This window comes from Buteo buteo, chromosome 5, assembly GCF_964188355.1.
Source record: "Buteo buteo chromosome 5, bButBut1.hap1.1, whole genome shotgun sequence".
Lineage (NCBI taxonomy): Eukaryota > Metazoa > Chordata > Aves > Accipitriformes > Accipitridae > Buteo > Buteo buteo.
In genome coordinates this window covers 15,944,557-15,964,907 of record NC_134175.1, presented here as the reverse complement: position 1 = coordinate 15,964,907, position 20,351 = coordinate 15,944,557, and the positions used below count along the sequence as shown (strand labels likewise).

At 44.0% G+C, this 20,351-nt stretch overlaps 1 protein-coding gene across 3 annotated transcripts in view; it reads left to right on the top strand.

Annotated features, from left to right (window-relative positions):
- UNC80 (unc-80 homolog, NALCN channel complex subunit) overlaps positions 1-20,351 on the top strand; it is a 130,406-nt gene that overhangs the window by 102,199 nt on the left and 7,856 nt on the right. For 2 of the 3 annotated variants that reach the window (XM_075027937.1, XM_075027938.1), the window contains 10 exons: positions 2,518-2,718; positions 5,136-5,259; positions 7,560-7,685; positions 9,545-9,668; positions 10,397-10,603; positions 12,137-12,321; positions 13,216-13,381; positions 14,279-14,458; positions 16,466-16,604; positions 18,639-18,695. In XM_075027937.1, the coding sequence (XP_074884038.1) occupies positions 2,518-2,718; positions 5,136-5,259; positions 7,560-7,685; positions 9,545-9,668; positions 10,397-10,603; positions 12,137-12,321; positions 13,216-13,381; positions 14,279-14,458; positions 16,466-16,604; positions 18,639-18,695 (1,509 nt within the window). The remainder of the gene's footprint in view (positions 1-2,517; positions 2,719-5,135; positions 5,260-7,559; positions 7,686-9,544; positions 9,669-10,396; positions 10,604-12,136; positions 12,322-13,215; positions 13,382-14,278; positions 14,459-16,465; positions 16,605-18,638; positions 18,696-20,351) is intronic. The other variant, XM_075027939.1, reaches the window with a different exon arrangement.

Here is a 20,351-nt window from a genome sequence, read left to right as displayed (position 1 = left end):
TAGAGATCTTTGGAATCAGGCTGTCTCTATAGAATACAAAATTGTGTTTGACATTAATTTAGGTCTTGTTTAACAAATGCCCCAAATTCCTTTGGGAGCTGGGAGGTGGTTTTTGTTTTGTTTGTGTGTTTGCATACAAATTGAATGTTGCTGTTCCCATCCTCTGGCAAATGTTTAATAATTTAGAGGGTAATTTTAAACAAGAGATATCTGCTTCCACAGATGCATGTCATTCTTATGTAGCACTTGGCTGCAAAAAACCTGAAAACCCGATGGACATGGTTGCTTTTGTAGTGCCACCTTTACATTTTTGACAAGGGATACAAGCCTCAGAAATCAATACATCTGTTTAGCTGCATTACAAACTCCATGACTTTTAGCAATAGAAGCCTGAGATAAGAACTTTAATCTTATGTTAGAAACAAAGGTGAGAGTCTCAGGAAAGATTATGTCCTTGGTTAGACCTGTTGGGATTTTTTTCATGATTTCAATGGGAGTGAGGAACATGTGTCTGATGAATGAACTTTTTATTTAATGTGGTAAAGTAAGGGGCTTGCTTCTTTTTACTATCCTAGTCTTAAATTTGTATGTAACATCAGAATGCTCTAGTGTACTACCCAGAAGTTATTTGCAGTTTAACAGTAATGGGGGAACTTCATTTCTACATGTTTTTAAAAAGATGAGTTTCACAAACTTAAATCCACGTGTACAGAAGGTGTTATTGATATATTTTCTGGGAAGATACTTTCTTGTGAGATTTCTGTGAAGCAAAGCCTCAGTACACAGTAGTAGCTGGCAAATATTGCATTCTTTTCAAGAGAGAAGGTCTTTCATGGTCAAAGGTTACAGCAGTAAAACTGAGGGATTGATTTACGCAAGATAATGAGTTGTGCTCTGATTCTCTTGGATTTCTCCTGAAAAGTGCTAGAAATAACCACTTTCTTGGGGTTGGAACCTGACTTGCTTTATCATAGTTAGCCCTAAATAAAAATGAACATCATCTTGATTCTTACTTAAATTCATTTCATAAGTATGAGGGAAATGACTGACAGGATTTAACCACTGTAGGAAAAAAAACTTTGTTCTAAGTAGAGAGATTTACCAGAATGTGATGTGACAGCCATGGTCTTGGGAGGCTGACAGATGCCATTTCAGAGACTTCAGAAAATAAGAGAATATGCTAGTCACTTCAGACAGGATTCATCTCACCCAATTTTAGCCATTTAAAAGTTAAATGTTTAGTCTGCAAAAGTCATAAAGATCTTTTTGGACCCAGTGAAAAGGGAGATGCGCATTCAATGAGCTGTTTATCCCAGTATTTCAGGAAGATAAGAATTTCCCTGGTTGCTTATTTCTGCATGAATGGAGCTAGAAGATTAATTGAGATTGATGTCTCAAGTTGGATGAGATTGATCTTGCACTTTATAATGCATAAGAAAGTTTTCATATACCATTATGTGCCACTGATATTGTATTGCCAAAAAGAAGCATAATTATATGATAATTTAAATTTCACAGTGTTTAAGAAAACACATCTACTCCATAGTAGGAAAAAGTAGTTGTAAAAAGTAATAATAAAGAAATACTGGATAAAGAAACACTTTTATAGCACTTTTGGTTAATCTGAGGAACTCGTTGCCCTTGATATTGCTAGGCAGATTTTAAACAGAATAGAAATATGTTCCATTAGTTGAAGGCATTTCAGAAGAAGCCCCCCCCAACACGATTAGGATTGTACTGCAATCGCCCACTACAAAGTCTATTGATGTTTCCGGGAGTGTACAGGTTTCTATCCCTTTTATTAGTAGATGTAGCTTTATTACTTGTCTTTATCTACTGCAAATATTCAAGTATTTCAGTAGTCTTTGTCAGGCTCCAAGTGTAAGTTAAATGTTGCCATGGTATTTCACAGTCAATACAGAAAATGCCATCGGTGAGGCCATCTGGGAGGGTTAGAAGAAGCAACAGCAACACAATCTGTACAGGTGCTAAGAGAAACAAATCAAAGCTGCAGGGAGTAATCATACAAAGTACATGTTGTGTAATGGCACATTATTTTTAAAATTTAACACCTGAAAATTGCACAGTGAGACCTCTTAAAGTGGTGACGCTGAAAAACAAGCACAAACCCAAACTAGATCACTCATTAATTGACATGCAGGTGATGTCAGGGCTGTATTTCACAGGCATTTGCCATGTTGTAATCTTACTAACAGCTCAGGTACTTTGTTTTTAGCTACACAAATCTGTGATTCCTGATGTTCATTTGGTGCATTTAATATCAATGTAAAAATCTTCTTTAGACCATTCACGTGTACATAAATATAAACAGTGATTCCAGCAAAAGAATCTTAAGAGACCAGGAACTGTGGTATCAAGTCTAAGAGCTTAAATAGCAGCACATTTGACTTTTGCATCTTTTTACTAGGCTACTGAAGATTTATCTGTTAGTTCATTGGCATGTGTGGAGAAATGCAAGTTGTATTTGATTTTCCTCTTAACAAACCCTGGTTTTAGATTGGCAGAAATCGCACATTCCCTGCTGAAACTGGCACCTTATGACACGCAGACGATGGAAAGCCGAGGTCTCCGGCGCTACATCATGGAGATGCTGCCCATCACTGACTGGACAGCTGAGGCGGTGAGACCTGCCCTTATCCTCATCTTAAAGAGATTGGATCGTATGTTCAATAAAATTCACAAGATGCCTACTCTGAGGTGAGCAGGTATAATGGAAACCCTCTGGGGTCCATTTCTGATGTTGCAAGCCTTGAAGTGTGGGTATGTCATCTAACTAAACTGTCATGTTGCAGTGAACCTTTACAACATATCAGAAAATGAACAGATGTTTTTATCTCTGTAAGTGTGCATTTATGTTGACATTCTTGTTGTGTCTTCTGGTAGCAAGAAAAGAAATACATGGTTATTAAGAACTACAGAGAGAACTTCCAGAAATCTCATTTTGCTTTCTCCAAAATAAGTCTTCAGATTTGTACCATCTCACTACCCTCTTTATTATTTTAGCTGTGAGTTGAGGAGATTAATTTTATTTTTTAATGGAAAGTTAAACTGTAGTAAGAGTATTTCTTGCCTTCTCATGAAAATACTGTTTTGTTCTCTGTAAAGATAAAAATGGTATGGAGCTATGCAGTAGCTTCTGAATGCTCCTTAGTAAAGGGAAGAGAACTGCAGTGATTGCATCTAGTCAGTGACTAGTGAAAGCCTGGTGCATCACATAGTAGCATTATAGTACAGGCTTTGTCAGCTTCAAGAATTATTCAATATGCAGCATTCCTACCTCGGAAGCAGTGATACAAATCCAGTCTGGGTAGCATAACATGTCTCAGCCCTGTGGATTTTCCAGTGATCTGAGTAAAAAGAGTCATTGGTCTCAGTCACCCTCATGGGCATATGTCCTCAACTGCTTGAATCAGTCACTTTGTTGGCAGTCTCAGCTGAGAAGCCAAATGATGTTAGAGAACATCAGAATTTAGGACTCAGATACAAAACTTTAGGTCCCAGCACGAATCATATGTACCCAACTAAGATGGAGCAAATAATAGGGAGGTGAACTCTTCCTTCTGGCATCACTATCTATCACTTTCCTTTGGCTAACAATTTGCTTTAAGAAACTTCTGCCCTTTTAGGGAATTTAGAGGCAGAAATTTTGATGCTTCTCCTTCCTGTTGGTTTGATTCTTTGCCCTGTCTTGCCTGCTTCTCACTTATTCTTTCTTTTCTCGCTCATACTTTCTTCTGCCTCAAAGGCAACTTAGTGGTCTTTCTGTTCCTGAAGGTCTTTCCTCTTTGTGTAAGCTGAATGAATGCTCATCAATTAAAATTCCCTTCATATTCTCTCTGTCTGTGCCTGTACCTATGCCTGGCTGAAATTGCTCTTCCATACACAAAGGGACAGAGACAGCAAAGCCACTGGACCAAATGCAGCAACTACATTTACGCATCATTGGGCCAAGAAGTCTCTTAGAGATGGGACTCGGTGCCAGACCCCAGGAGCCATCCATTGGGGTACTCACATCAGAATCTTATACGCTGCCTCCTGTGAGCACCCCACTCCAAAACCAGTGTCTGATGGGAGTAGCGTATGTGTAAGAACAAGTACAAGAACAAACTACTATTCTGGAGGTTTAGGAACAGTGCATGCTGAAAGATGAGATGTATGTCAGTCTGCACAAGAACTTACATAGTGAACACTTGATCCCCCCTGTGTCTCTAAGAAGTCCACTGAGGAGCTTGGCTAGGATATTGTTTAGTCTTGAGCTAACAAGTTATGCAAGCCTCGTCTTTCTGTCCCAAGAAGTGCACAGTCAGATGTTCGCTTGAGAACTCTACTTACTCCAAAGAGTCAGGCCCTGAAATGAAGGGTGTGAACCACCTATGCTGTGTCTGCTTATGATTAGGAGGGACTCCATGCAGCATCTGTCACAAGCCCTAAAAGCTGTTTTGGTGAAAAAAGCAAAGTGTCAGGGAAGAAAGGATCTGGAATGAAGGACTTTGGTGTTGGTAGGGAATGAATCAGCCCTCCTGCCTAGGGTGAGGCAGGTAAAGATTGTACTGCTGGGCCAGTTTACGTTTAGGGCAGACTGTGTCTGGGAGTAACTCTGGCAGAGCAGACTAGACTGCAAAGTAGCTTACAGAGGGTGCTCACAGCTAATGGGGTTTGTTCCCTTCAAGTGAGAACATCCACAAGCCACAAGAGATGGAGAAGTCGCTCTTAGTTGGGATCGTGGCACAACAGACCTTTTCCCCACACAGGCACACCTGAGACAGCTGTCTGGTGGCTCCCTTTTGTTCACCATCTGTCAGAGGGAAGCATCACAGACTGAAACACAGCTCATCCACCACTGCTGTTGTGAGGGGGGTTTGTGTTGCTAGCATGGACCCCGGTGCTACATTTCTTGTCTCACTCAAACGCCCAGTGTGCTCTGTGGCTCTGTGCTTTCCTGAGCTGCATGGGTAAAACCTTTTCTCTGTTGCGCACTTTGTGCTCATCTTGGACGTCGTTGCTGTCTGAAATGTTTCCTCTGTGGGCGTCACTTAGTGTTGGTCGCCATGTTTGCGAGCGTCTGGTGGGGGGCAGGAGGCCCGCGGCTAACGGCACCTACTGTTGTATTGCAGGCGCCAGGTTGAGTGGGAGCCTGCCAGCAATTTGATTGAAGGGGTTTGTTTGACACTTCAGAGGCAGCCAATCATATCCTTCCTGCCTCACCTTAGGTCTCTGATCAATGTGTGTGTCAATCTGGTGAGTAGCTGAGCGGCAACCCCGTGAACCTTTGCTAAACCTCCCCCTGCTGTTGACTTCTCTGGACTGAAGATGACGGTTCATTCCCATTCCTGTCATTTTACCTGTCCCTTTTACCCCTCGCAAGGGGACTTCGCAAGTGACACTAGAGATAGGAAGGTTCATTTTTGAAGTGGTGCATGGGGAGATACAGTGACCGGTAGCGGTGGTCAAGCGATTTATTTCCGTTGCTTCCCACGCACCACTTTGAAGATCCACCTTTGCCAGATTGAGCTGAGAGTTGAGGGCTGCAAGTTGGAGAGTGGGGTGGTGGAGACTGCACACACCTGGTAGAGACGGGGAGAGGGTGGCACTGGGGATACCTACCGTCTCCAGTGGGGAAGGACCCTGGTGGCTCTGTCAGAGGCCACCAGACGTTGGCTAGTTAGAAGGGTTTACGTGAGTGGATTCACTACACTGTCTGCAATGTCCCTGGCTTGATCTAGTACAGGTTTGCACTGTACAATGTTCAGATCCCACTCATAGTAGAATTTATGCTCTAAGTGTCTTACAACAGAGACGTGGTACAGATGGAGTCTGTCTGGTCATTCAGTGATAGATTATAGTGTTTATGGAGCTGTTACACTGAGGGCAAACCCTCAATTTGCTACCAGTGTAAGTCCAGCCATTTGGACAAACATGCATGCTTTCATTCCATGTGGAAAAAATACAAATAAAGGGGGAAGGGCTGCACTAGCATTTTTATTGTTGTTGGGTTTTATAACATTTTCTCCTTAGAACATAAATATTGTAACTTTTTCTAGCAGTTACAAAACACCTTTCACAGTTCACCAGTGCTCTGAGGGGCTTTAAAAACAATGATCATCAGCTAAAAGGCAGTATCAGTTTTTGCTAGGTTCCTGTCCTTCAAGTCCTTTCAACACTCATCACTGCAAGGGCAGGGAAGCTCCAACCTGTCGGAGTCAATAAGAGACTTCTTCCTTGTTCAAGCAGAGGTAGCTACTTGGAGGCCCTCAGACTACTTAGGGTTGCTACATGGGGAGGTGGCTACCGAGTTAGCTCAAATGCAAGTTTAGAATGGACTTGCAGTTTGGCAAGTAAGCATGGCAAAGTGAATCATGCCAGCAAGCTCTCCAAAGGGCCTGCATTAGGAATTAGCCAGTGCTGTAAAAATTGCGGAAGGCTCTGCAGTGCTGAAGTGCAGTCGTCATGCTTACATTCAGCTGGCTGGGAACATCAGGGAGAGCTACCAGGAAAAGATGTACTCTTACTGTTAAAAGTGGTTTACCTTTAGCTGTCAGAACTATGGCCACTGTGAGTTGTGGGAGCACCCCTGACTGCATGCTGTATCATATGTTGACCAGTTGCATTCATGAAGCCCAAAGAGAGATCAGCCAGGAAGGTGGGGAAATATCTAAATGATAATCAATAGTGATATAAAGAAAGGGCTCTGCCTCTTCCCCTTCTAAATTGTCCTTTGGTTTTCTGGCAGAAAACTGGTTACTGCCTTTTTCCCCACACTGAATTTGATAAAAAAACGAGTGCATTCATCTCCCCTGAGCTTAGGCATCTGCCAGGTAGCTTCTCCCTGTTCCCATATCTAGATGTGTCTAGTCATGGAGAGAAACAGGCATGTGCAGACCTGTGATTTAATTCCTCCTGAGGGACACAGTTCAAACAACTCTCCCCTAGAAGTGCTATTTTCTTGTGCTGATATTTCAAGGAGTTCCAGACAACCAGATCACATGCAGGTGACTCTATTTCAGACATCTGGGGTCAGGTGAGATGAATCATACTTAGAGTTCCTAAGAACAGACTGTGTTTGAGAGGAATCTGAACATTGTACAAAACCTGGCTTGGGTCAGACTTAGGACATTATTTTTCAAGTAGATCAGCAAGAGAAGGGAAAAGATGTCCAGTTTCAATGCAGACTTTTTGCTTTGATGACATATTTTTATTTGTTATAGTCGTTACATGACATATCCTCCAACTCTAACTGTTCCACTGGTCCAGTGCTGGTCATTCAGGGCTGGTACTGGGTACATTTATAAATGTACCAGGTTACCCGTGCACTCCTCTCATCCTTGCTGGTTCCCTCTTCTCCCCTCCCTTTCCCTGCTAGAACTCCTCTCCTCACTGGCCCCAGCTCCTGCAAGGACCACTGAGGGGGCTGGTTCTCCTAGATCCACCCCAACTCAGTGCTCGATGGAAGGTGCCTCCATTTCACTGACGTTGGAGGATATGGCATGGATGAAACTGTAAGTAGTCAGTTGTGGTGATGTGCTCTGTTTGTATTGCAGGTGATGGGAGTGGTAGGACCCTCCAGTGTGGCTGACGGATTACCCCTTCTTCATCTCAGCCCTTATCTCTCGCCACCTCTGCCCTTCAGCACAGCTGTTGTCCGGCTTGTAGCATTGCAGATACAGGTGTGTCTGCCCTGGCCTGTGGCCAGGCCTGTTATAGCTTCTGGTTGAGACACCAACTCATCGGTGCTCTGTTTTCTTTCTGCAAAAGCTGGGCAAAAACTGTGGAACATACACCAAAATAGAAAGAGAAGCAACATGTAAATTCTCCCTTCTTTTTGAAGGCTTTAACTAAGCTTAGAACTCACCTGTTTGGGCCAAGTCCACAGCAAGCATCCATCAGCTTAACACTGCCATTAAAGGCCAGGGAGTTCGGCTGATTGATGCTGTTTAAGGCTCTGACAAGCACATTAGGATTCTCTGCAGGATCTAAGGAGTTAGCATAAGCCTCCTGCCACAGGGAGATGGGCCCTGGCTTGAGTCATGTCCATGCAACCCTACCTCTTTTCCTGTGTGCAACTGAGTGAGAGTGGAGTTTGTGCTCTTCTGCTCTTACCTGAGCTGGTCACACAGTATGCCAGCTCAAATAAGCAGGGCAACTTGGCTTTTCAGCTGCTGACTCAATAGCATCCTTGTTGTCCAGAATAAAAACAAAAACCATCCTGGACATTTTGGAGAATTTCATCACTATTCCTTTCTCATAGCAGTGCCATAACTATTAGAGAGTCTTTCTGCCTCTGTATCCCTTTCCCTCCCCATTGGCATGAAATCAGACAGAATGGTGACCAAAGGACGGACAGATTTCCTAACCTAGCTCCAGCTTGCATTTTTAAATATGCATTGGCACATCCAGTTGAATACTTCAGCAGGTATTTCTGAGCAGCAGGCTGGCTTGGGAAGGAAGGCTTATAGGGACCAAAACACAGTGTTGTCCTTCAGAGCATGAAGCACCAAAGGACTTTTTGATACCAACTGACACAGAAAGAGGACAGATTTCTTCCAGCTCTGAGGTAATGGTTCTTTAATCAAAAGCAAAAAAAGGGCCACCTTGACCTTCTCTGAAATCTTTTCTCTTTTTTAAAACCAGATACCAAATTAATAATATTTTTTTTAAAGTATTAGGAGGTTTTACTTTTATTATACTCTTCTCCCTATTCACTCATTCATGGGTTTTAAATATAATGAAAACCAAACATGTCAGAAAAACACATGAGTAGTCATAATTCCTAGTACTTCCAGCAGGATATGAAACAGATGTACTTCACACCCCATCAGAAAACATCTTCTCCTGGAATTGCTCAGCCCGGGTCTGCAAGCTTGAGGGGTTGCAAGTTTCAGTTGCATTTCACAGCTAAGTCTGTAGCAACTGGGAGGTTGTAAATGAGCAGAGGTTCTAGTGACAGTCATTTGTATTACCTCCTCTAAAGAAGATGAAAGACTTTTCAATTTAGGCTTGACTACGTGTCAAGAAGTAAATGTGCATTTTGTTTATTTTTCATTCTTTATGTTAGGGAGGATGATGGGGCAGCACAAAGTGAGGCAGAACAAAAAATGTGTTTGGGAATAACCTCCATGTTTGGACAGTAGAATATTTAGATTTTGTCATTTGTGCAGTTTCCTCTGTTCCTTTTTTTATTCCACATAGTCTGGGTCAGATCCTGATGCCATTCACAGCAGTGCAGAGTTGAGGACTAATGCTTAGCTGACTCCTGTGGGATACATCTGATTTTGTTAATGATATCTATAAGTTAGGAATCTGGGCTTCTGACATCTTGGCTATGACAAGAGCAGGTGACACCTATGTTACTCTGTGAATTCCTTTTACTCCTAAGTGGTCTCAGGGCTTCTAATTCAATCAGGTCATCAAAGCCAGTATTGTACTGTGTAAACAGGGTGCCAGGGGGATCATCATTCCCTACAGTAACTTGTGTGCGTGATCTGCTGATGAAATCATTTAATCCTTTCTTATTATTACTGCACAGGCTTTGAAAGAAGATTTCCCCCTAAGCCATGTCGTCTCCCCATTCACCAATCAGGAAAGAAGGGAAGGAATGCTTTTAAACCTACTGATTCCATTTGTGCTCACAGTAGGATCTGGAAGCAAAGGTCTGACTAATTTAACAAAAAGAATTTTTCTCCCCCTTTTCTGACAACTGATGTTTGCACTTTCCCTGTCCTCTGTTGAATTTTTTATTTTTATTTTTTAATTTGGTTTTCTGTCACTGATAGTGTGTCAGCTAAGTGCCCTTTTGATCCGAGACTGAAAAGAGCCCCATTGGCAGAAGTTCTCGTTGTTTCTTTGTTTCAGCTGTGCCCTGGGTTTTGAGTCAGGTCTTACACAGATGTGTTTCTTCTTTTGAAACTGGAGTGCAGGGCAAGACAAATCTGTTGTACCAGAAGCCACAGAGGGGAGCAGAGGTCACAGAAATTGTGCGCCCCTGTGGATCACAGTCTGCCCAATCCATGCCACTTGTCTGGCACAAGTCCTGCTCCTTGCTTTCTTCTATAGTGGGTGATGACTGGTAAATCCCTAAATGAATGCAAAAAGTAAAGGGAGAGGGGAATGTCAAAAGGAAATGAGATCATGAGACAACTGAACGGGACATTTCTTTGTGCTGTGTAGTTCTGTGTGTGTGTTTGTGCTAAAATAAACTTTGCCTTTGCTTACAGGAGGAGAAGCAGCATAACAAGGTGTGGGGGACGGAGTTTTGGCTTAGGGGACCTTTGAGATTGCACCCCATTTTGGAACTGAACAGGGTCTGGATCTTTTGGGTGTCTTTGATGGGATGTAGCCTGATCTTTCTCTCTCTCTCTCCCCTCCCAATGCATCTCAGACAGCCCCTGGCTGGAGCAGCCTGAGGTCCTGCTGCTGCTCCAGACTGTTATCAATATCCTCCTGCCACCTCGCATCATCAGCACTTCCCGCAGCAAGAATTTTATGCTGGAGAGCTCCCCTGCCCATTGCTCCACCCCAGGGGATGCGGGGAAGGACTTGCGGCGGGAAGGTCTTGCAGAGTCCACCAGCCAGGCTGCCTACCTGGGTGAGTGATGGCTTCTGCTAACCACCGAAAAGAGACAGGGATAAAATGGTGCATTCAAGACTGTAGACAGCACCAAAGAAAACCGTCTCAGGCAGGAGCTAACTGAGCTCTTTAGAGCTGTTTTAGGTCTTGTCCTGAACAAGGGGTCAGGCCAGAGCGTGAAGCCAGAAGTATCTCTGGAATGTATTGCAATGTGAGCAGTTTATGCACTGCAGCTGGAGGACATTGCACCACAGGTAGAAGTCGCTCAGTTTTCATATTGCCAGAATATAGCAGTGAAGTCACAAAAGGCAAGTCAGACTGCCTATCAGCCCCTAATATCACAGCTTCACTGGCCCTTGGCTAGCTAGGGTGAAGTGTGATGCAGTCTGTCTGCCTGCTGGCCCTGCACACACACGGTCCTTACTGACTGGTATTCCCTCTGCTCACTGTATGCTGCTGCAAGGTAGTACTATATTTTCTCACATATGACCCACAGGTGAAAGGAAAGAAAAAAATAATCAAATTGGAGTTGCAGCAGCACTGCAGGTTGTCGGGGCTATATGGGGAGAGTTTTGGCTCAAAGCTGTCACTCCTTCAAACAGCTTCTTTGTTTCTGATTTCGTGAGGGCATTTATCCGAAGACTTATATTTGGGTCTTCGTTAACCTATATCTAAGGAATGGGTAATGCTGATGAAAAAATGACAGCTCACCACTGATTTAGCCCCCCCACCCCAACAAGCCTGGGTACAGATGTGTGATGGCTGAGATGTCTTGGCCATCCCATCAAGAAAGATGGAGTAGTCAACCTTGCCCCAACAATTCCCAGGCCTCCCTGTTTGTTCCAGACCAGGGGAGCATGGAAAGGGGGAGATTCCTTGTCTCTCCTGTGAGCTAACTGCTGGTCACTGCCCACTTTAATATAGAGCATTGTTTTGAACCTCATCACTGTTCATGCCCATTTGTAATGCAGTGCTCTTTTGAATTATGGCCCTTGGCTTACTGGACTGTATTTTTGTTTAGATTACAGTTTGGCCGTGACTCATGCAGCCGCATTGCTAGAAAGGTTCTTTTCATTACCCCATAAATAACCTGCAGGTTATTGTGCTGACAGGGTGACTCTTTGGGTGGATATGCTTGATCAAGATTTTTGAGGCTGTCTGATCAGCCAGGGCTGTATTCCCCCCCTGAGCTGCTTTCACAATATCTGAATTCCAGGAAGACAAAAGCACTCTGCAGGGAGGGAGAAAGGAAGCTAGAGCAAGAAAATACAGAGGAACTTAGGTGTGTAGTAGGAAAATTTCTCTGGAAATGGGACTCTTAGTCCTGATCCTGAGGCCTGCCCTCAGGTTGCCCGCCTTTCCTGCCATGTTTGGAGACTGATAGAAAAGACACTTGTGACTCTGAGGTGTGTGGGTGTGCATGTGCACGTGCATGCATGCATGCCTGTGTAGGCTTGTGCCCACTGTGGCCCCCCCATTCCTCCCTCAATGCTTGTAAGGGACACTGATAACATCTCTGACTGCCATTTGCTGGTGTGTGTTCCCCTGTAGCCCTGAAGGTGATCCTTGTTTGCTTTGAACGACAACTGGACAGCCAGTGGTACTGGCTGAGCCTGCAAGTCAAAGAGATGGCACTGCGGAAGGTGGGAGGGCTGGCTCTGTGGGATTTCCTCGACTTTATCGTACGAACACGGATCCCTATCTTTGTGCTCCTTCGGCCCTTCATCCAGTGCAAGGTAACAGTTGCTTTGGCTCCTGATAGATCACTCCCTGATGGCAAGATATCCTTTATTCCCCTGCTGAGAACAGAGGAACAGCACGCCTGGAAGGAACTGTGTGTTTATGTAGGGAGTGACTTTTCAGAAGTTAGTAGGCCTGAGAGCCCTTTGAAACTAAATCACAGGGCTTTTTCCTAGACAACACTAAAGAGTATGCCAGTCACACAGGAGCTCTGATTCATGGAATAGAGCTAGTCTTAGTTCCTCTAGATGGGAAAGTACTATCAGGCTTGACCAAGAGGGTTTGCATGTGGACTTAATTTTGCAACAAAGACACTCAGAGCACTTGGAAGTAGTGTGGATGCTCTGAACTTAGGAGGGGGTTGGCATGGTTGTCAGAAATCTTCCAGAAATCTCTCTTCTGCACAGAGCCAGGCAATACAGCTAACAGCCAGGAAGGACCATTCTGCTTTCCATCTCTTGGGTGAAGATTCTGACAGGACTTTTATGGATGGACAGACAGCTACTGGGCTGAGGTGGCCAGGGCTTAAGATATCTTCCCTGCTTTCCGGGTAGTCTAGCACATGGTACTCCACCTTATTTAGCCTACTGTGTCTCACCACTTGGACAGACTAAATCATCTTGGAGGAAGGAGCTGTCTCATGTTTGAGGGTAGAGCTTAGCATAAGGAAGCCCTCGTCCCCATGTACCAATGTCAGTGAGGTTTCGATATCTGTTCAGTCAAATACAAGGTTGTACCTGAAAGACGGGTGGAAGCCTCACAGCTGGAGTCAAAACCTCATGCCTACAAAGAAGACAGTCTGCTGGCTGCAGGCTCATGCTGGTCTGGACACTAGTCCCAGTTCCCTGGGCATCTTTTCCCTGCAATGCTAATGTGTCCCAATTTTGCAGCTGCTGGCCCAGCCAGCTGAGAACCATGAGGAGCTGACTGCCCGACAGCACATTGCTGACCAGCTGGAGAGACGGTTCATACCGCGCCCGCTCTGCAAGAGCTCCCTCATTGCTGAATTCAATAACGAGCTGAAGATCCTGAAGGAGGCAGTGCACAGCGGGTCTGGTAAGGAGGAGAGAGGAGAGCTAAGGGCCATCGGCCCAATGTGGCCAGCTGGGTCACCCGTAAATTAACTTGTGAGGCAGACCTGCCAGTTGCCTAGGAGGGGGATGGGTAGTCCACCCACACCCCAACATCCTGCCCTTGGATCAGGCCCTATGCCCAGCCCAGCCTTGCCACTGGACAGCCAACAGAAGCCCAGGTTAGCTGTGAAATGCACATTGTCATGCCCATTTTTTCCACTAAGGCTACTCCTATTTCCCAGCAGCTGCTTCTCACTGTCACATCTGGCTTGTGTGGCCCCAACCCACAATGCAGCAAGCCACCACCTACATCTCTAAATCCAAAGCCGCTCGTACAGAAACGTCTGTCTGTTTGTCAGCAGCAGATCTGTCTCCTCCTTTCTCCTCTTGGTCTCTTTTTGATTTTTCTCTACTGTGAGGTCCAGATCAGTGTCCCAGAGCTGACAGTGCACTGAATTCTCTCCTGTATGAGGGGACACTTTTCTCCTCTAACAGTCACCCTTGTTGCCACGAGATGGCAGCCACTGCTCACACACAGCAAGAGATTTTATGTGCTTTGTTCTTAAGAAAACACATTCAAAAGAAAATGCCTCAGCCTTTTTTCCTCGGTAATAATTTGCCTTGTTCCTAAATGTTGAAGGTGATCTGGAAAATATGGTGCTAAGGTTAAGGGGGAAAACCAGATGGTGTAAGAAAAACAGACAGAGATTTTGGAGAGATGAGGTGAGCCAGGGCAGCTATGTCTGTTTTATCACCTCTGCCAACCCCCGTCCCACTAATCTGGGCAGAATGAGGTGCCCAATGTGACAGGAATGCTTGGCTGGTTATTGATTTCCAGTGCCATCACTAACTTGGGTTTGGTTCTCCTACTCTTGCACAGCTTACCAAGGGAAGACATCTGTCAGCACTGTGGGCACCTCCACCTCTGCTTACCGCCTGAGCCTGGCCACCATGTCCCGCTCCAACACAGGCACTGGCACAGTCTGGGAGCAGGACAGCGAGCCTTCCCAGCAGGCTTCGCAGGACACACTGAGCCGCACAGATGAGGAGGATGAAGAAAGTACGTGGCTACTGATGCAAGCTAAACCCCCAAGGTTGAAGATGTTTTCTTGATGCCCAGAGGACGTCTGGCAGGGGAACAGTTGTCCCTGTCCCAGTGTGAACAAAAGGCCCATAAAGGGCGTGAGGCTAAGAAACTGGTGTGGTTGCTACACAGTTCATGGTGTTAAAGCTTGGGTGGTTACATACCTCCTCATTCCCTCCTGAGCTCTGGGTAGTGAAAAAGGAAGGGCATAGGCAGATTTTTGGTGTATGAGACCTGGGCTGACATGCAGTCCTTGCAGTGCTGACAAGGCATTTGGCAATCAGTCCCCTCTTTGAGCTTCATCATGCCAGTAGGCAGGGGCTGTGGCTGGCTCTGTAGTTAGGATCCTGTTCCTGCATGATCTTAGTACTTCCTGCTCATCACTTCTGTCCAGATGCTCCCACATGGAATACATTGTCCTTGTGGTGCATGGGATCCAGCTGTGGCTCTCTGCAGCATGGAATGTCTTGTGTGCTTGTGTCACTCAATTAACAAAGAGGAAATTAAGCCTTAAACCTACTGACAACAAAAGCTTGATCTTCCTTTTGGGCAGCTGGCAGGTTCTGGGTTTGCCCGGCTTTCTGGTGCCAGTTTAGAAGGAATGGGATGGTGAATCTTTTGGGGACTAATTTGCAATGACCTGAATGCTGCTTGGTCATTTTAGCTGAGTTTCATGTTGTTCTTGGAATTTTGCCTTCTCTCTGCTTCTGAGCTGTCCATCTGCTTCTGAGTTGTCCTTCACTGAAAGCCAGGGTAGAAAATTCTGCTCATATGTCGTCAGGCTTGGGCTTACCCCTACTTTAGCAGGGATACTGTCTGCTGGTGCTGCAATGGTTGGGTGCCTCAGTGCCTCAATGCCTGAAACTCAGGCGCTTCACTTCTGTATTTGAGGACTGCTGACTATTCCCTAAAGACATTAAACAAAAGGAGTGAAAATGAGTGGCTCAAAAGAAAGGCTTGTGCAGTTACAGTAGAATTGCCTTTTGGGAAAGGACAGTTAGCCTGAAACTTTCCAGGCTCAGCCCAAATTTATTTTAGCTGGGTTCATCACTAAACACTGTACAATCCACCCAGTATTGTACTGCTGATACATTACTCAGATACTCGCTGTGGCAAACTCTGGTTTCAGCCTCAGATTAATTATGAGCCACTGTGTGGAACGATGAGTGCTATCTTCCTATTTTCTTGCGGCAGTATTACCTCAACCCTGCATTGACTTAATGCCACCATAAAATATTTCACTATATCAAAACTGGAAAAGGTCAAAAAGAAAAGAGAAAATTACACAAAACTTCCCCTTTGTTTTATTTGTTTATTTGTAATTAGAAGTTGTTCTGGTAAACCCCATGACAGAGTCATTTCTTTCCAGGTACTTGATGTAATTTGAAACAGCACTGAAAATTTCGAGCAGTCCTGAACACAATCCAACTGTCTGCGTAATTCAGTTGCAGTATGATGTATTTGAGTCAATTTATCCAATTTTTGGTGGAATTTAAAATGCATGTCCCAAAGGCTGTTAAAGGGTGTCAATTCTGCATTTTGCTGTTGTGTATTTTATCTTTTGTAACAGTGCTTTGCTATATCAGAGCAGCAGTTTATTTCACACCAGCAAAATGTCCAGTTACAACTTTTATGCCAGAAAACACTGTATATTGAAAACAATTTATTAATCACAGAAATTAAGCCTTAGTGGAAGCTGAATTCCCCAAACACGTTTTCCTGAGAGCTGTATAAGCTGAAAGCATACATAAATCCCTGGCCCATGTGTGCTGGGTTCCTCATCCTGCAGGGTTCTATGCATATGTCTTTCTGAACTGTGACAGTAAAATCTAATGGAATTACTCAAATTTGCAGGCTTGGGGTCTTGGTAAGTAAATGCTGGGTATACCTTTGGCATTCTGTTACCTCTTGACAACTGTGAATACGTAGGTGGGGTATGGGATGGTTGTTTCCTCTCCTTTCCTGCTTTTTCTTTCTTTCTAGATGACTCCTTGAGCATGCCCAGTGTGGTAAGTGAACAAGAAGCATACCTTATGGGTGCCATTGGGAGGAGGCGGTTCTCCAGCCATCTGTCCAGCGTGTCTGCACCTCAGGCTGAGGTGGGCATGTTACCCAGCCAAAGGTAACAACATAGGCTTTTCACCTTTCCCACTATATTAGAGAGCAGAAATGGCGCAGATGTATTATGTGTACATCAGAGATGTGGGATAGTAGAATCAGTGCCAGCATAGTGATGCTACATTCGTTCATCCTGAAATAGTGTCGGACCAAGGGTTCAGGGTTGAAAATAATTATTTTCCAGGATAATCTGTGTTGCGTAACGTCCATAAGAACAAGCTGTCATCCATAGAAACCTTCCTCTTAAACAGTTTCAGAAACCCTCAGCACTATTATTTTCCTCTGCTACTACTGTGGATAGCAAAAAGAAAACATATGATTTTGGGGTTATGCATTGAACCAGAGGACCGTACACAATCTGTGTAGGGAATGGGGAGGAATCCTGAGAACCTGGGAAGGGGGGACAGAGGCATCCTGTTTGATTTACTTAATTTTCTTCCTTTTAGTCTTTGTCGTTCCTAGGACAGTAGCTAGCTCATCACAGAAACTGAATGTCAAGTTCCAAGATGGGATTTAATACTGTTTAAAACCAGAAATACACTTGTTGATAGAAATAACCTTGAATGCCTCCTGGTTAACATGGAGTGGTGAGAAAGATATTGGAATTTGGGAAATGTACATCTTTAGAAGATGTAGAGAGAAGTTTTACATTTAAATGTGATTTTTTGTCTAAGTAAGCAATGTTTATTGTTTTATTTGTCTGTGACATAGCTATCCAAGGATATCTGACAATGGACAGATTAATTTATGTTACTTCCTTTGAACCTTTAAATAATAAATTCTACATTATCTCTTGACCAGCCTTGGAAAATCAAACAACATTGTTCCCTCCCCAGTCTTGCTTGGAATTAAAGAAATAACCTTGATACTTGAAGGAAAAGTAACAGCCGTGGTACCTATCAGCAGAGATAGGAGAAATGATTTACAAGAGAGAAGTTACACAGATTTTATCTGGGAGTTTTCACAAAAGGGCTTACAGGAACTCATTTGACTTTTGAACTCAACTGATTCAGTCCCTTTGTTTCTTGAAAAATTAATATGCAAGACTGCATTTTCCTCAATCTTTCACTACCATCTTCAGTGCATAAACTTCCTAAGAGTCACAGTTGACTGATAGCAATGTTTGCTTTGTGCAATCCCAAGTCATGGTGATGCTGAGAAAACAAAGACTTTAATTACAACAGAGCTTTGCTCTCTACTTTTTAAGTACATGGTATACCAGAAGAATCGCTTTTCATCTCTGTAGGGAAAGTACAAGCTCAGCAAGCTTAATCATAGTCCACAACGTCATGCCCTTTTTAGTTATGGATGGTCTCTGGGCTTTCAGACTGCCTTACAAATGTAAACCAATTAATGTTAAGTAATATTATTATTGCTTTCCTGCTGGTAACCCAGCAGACTGCTTGCTTTCTTTCATGTTTTTCCTATGGGCTGAGAAGGCTGCTCCTGCCCAAATGGCTGAAGTGTAGAAAAGCAATGTAATTGTGTACTCGTTTGCCAGGATCCATGCCAGCTGTTTACTTACAGTTTCCTTGCACTACGAGACCTTGTTTTCCAGATGTTTGTCCTTAGAGTTGTACCAGAAGGAGAGTAGTCTATAGCTCATGGGAGATAGATTAGCCCTCCCTCAGGAAGAGCTGGCTCATGGGGAAAGGGGAAGAAAAAAGCTTTCTATGAAGTTGAAGTAAACAGAACCGAAATAAATGAAAATGCTGCAGGAAAATGGCTTTGAAAACAGTTCCCTGCCCTTATTTCCTGTGGAGACACATCCTACTGAACTTCTCAGCTTCCCAACTCTCAGCAGAGATGTAGAAATCTCCATGTAGTGTAAACTCCCTCTAAAGGCTGCTCCTGTTATCAGATGTTCTTTCAGCTCCTCTGAATCATATGTGCTGTTGAGCGTGCGAGACCAATTAATGTTACCGTCCTTTTTTTACTTTTTTATTCCGTTGCTATCTTTTCCCTTGAAAACAGAGACAATCGCATGCTTTTTGCATTTTCTTTCCCTAAATTCTTAATCTCCCTGCCCCTCCTGCAGTGAACCTAATGTCCTCGATGACTCCCCGAGCCTGGCCACTGAGGGCAGCCTCTCTAGGTACAGTGTTAACACTACCTGTCTGTCAGTGTGTGTGCTGGGAAATGAGCCGTTTCCAATCTCCTCTGTCTTTTCCCCTCACCTTTTGTCACTCTCTCCATCTCTGTCTCCTGTGGCTCATTGATATTCAGGCCTGCAAGTTAAAGGTGTAGCAACCCACCTTCAGTTTTCAGCTTTGATTGCCAATAACTTTGAGGACGCTAAGGGGAAGGGGACAGAAAAAGCTGTAGCAAGTGAAATAGCAGTCTGGCTGGCTAGTCTCAGGGTTTCCCCTTGTTTAGCAATTGCTTGAAAGGCATGAGAAAGATTATCCACAAGGCATTAGCTGTAGCCTGTTATAAGCATTAGTCTAGAGGCTTATATAAAACAGAGACATCTGTTTTTCCATTCATCTCACAATACTGTCACCACAAAAGACTTAATATCAAGCTGTGTTCTTTAACATTCACTCATAAAACTAATTATGATAAGTCCTGTGGAATATAGTTCTCTGTGGATGCTTTACAGTAATTCTCATTATTTTTACAAAGTGTTTCCAATTATCAAATGACAGCTTAGAAAGCTTGCAGGTGAACACCATTAATATATATTTAAAATTGCCCTGTCAGTGCTGGAGTTCAGGTCTAGCTGTACCCTATTACCCGTGGATGGAGGAGTTTGTGTGCAAACGCTGTTACGGCCATGCCTGTCAGATGGGTCAGGAGTGAGCTCAGAAGGGAGGTCTGTGCCTTTAACGGCCAGCTCATTCGTGTTAATCATCCTTGCTGTCCTGATGCTGTGCTCACACCTTTCAACCCATCCTCCTGAGGTCGGAGAGCTGTCATTAGTCCCAAGGGCATCTCTGTTTCCTTCCAGAACACAGCCCCTTATGTTGGCAACATGGAGGGTAACACACTATTTCATTACTTTACCACACCAGCTGAAGATGTGGATATGTTGAGAGGTGTTTGTATGAGTGGTTTCTATTTTGTTAGCTTGGTTTTAGATGTCAGTAGCGGGGTTTTTTGGGGTGGGGACAGGCTGCTTAGTTCGTTTGTTCATTCTTCTTAGCTGAGAAATGGAGAGTTTATCATTGATGGTGTCACTGAGATCATCCCATGATTCACGGTGTCCTTTGTGTGTGTGAATCCTGCTTTGGCAGATCAGTCTCTAATTGGTGCTACTGTATGAGTGGCATTAGGAAAAGACATCGGTTTGTTGGCAGGGGCAGGAATATTGTTATCTGGCTTTGTGATAAAGTGAAATGGATTGTATGGTCATCTGAGTGTGTTTGGGGGCCTAAAGAGAACAGAAGTCATTCAACCGAAGAATTAAGTGCTGTCCCTTAAGCAGAGCTAAAAACTCACTACACTTGAGGAGGATGATGAAGGAGAAGGTCCATATCCGAGTTAAAGCTATAATGACCTGATACTAGGTTACATCAGTGTTGAATTTGAAATGTTTTGATCTTGTAAAGTGGGAGGAGTCACTCCTAATAATGGTGGTGACACTGAGGAATATGAGACAGCTAAGTCAACAGATGAGTTCAAATGCAATAATTTATTTTGAACCCTAAAATGTAATCAGCTGTACAGTGGGTTCCTACTCATTTCTGTCACACCAATTTTTGCTAGGGACCAGGACACTCTCCTCCACCCTGCTCTATGGTACAGACAT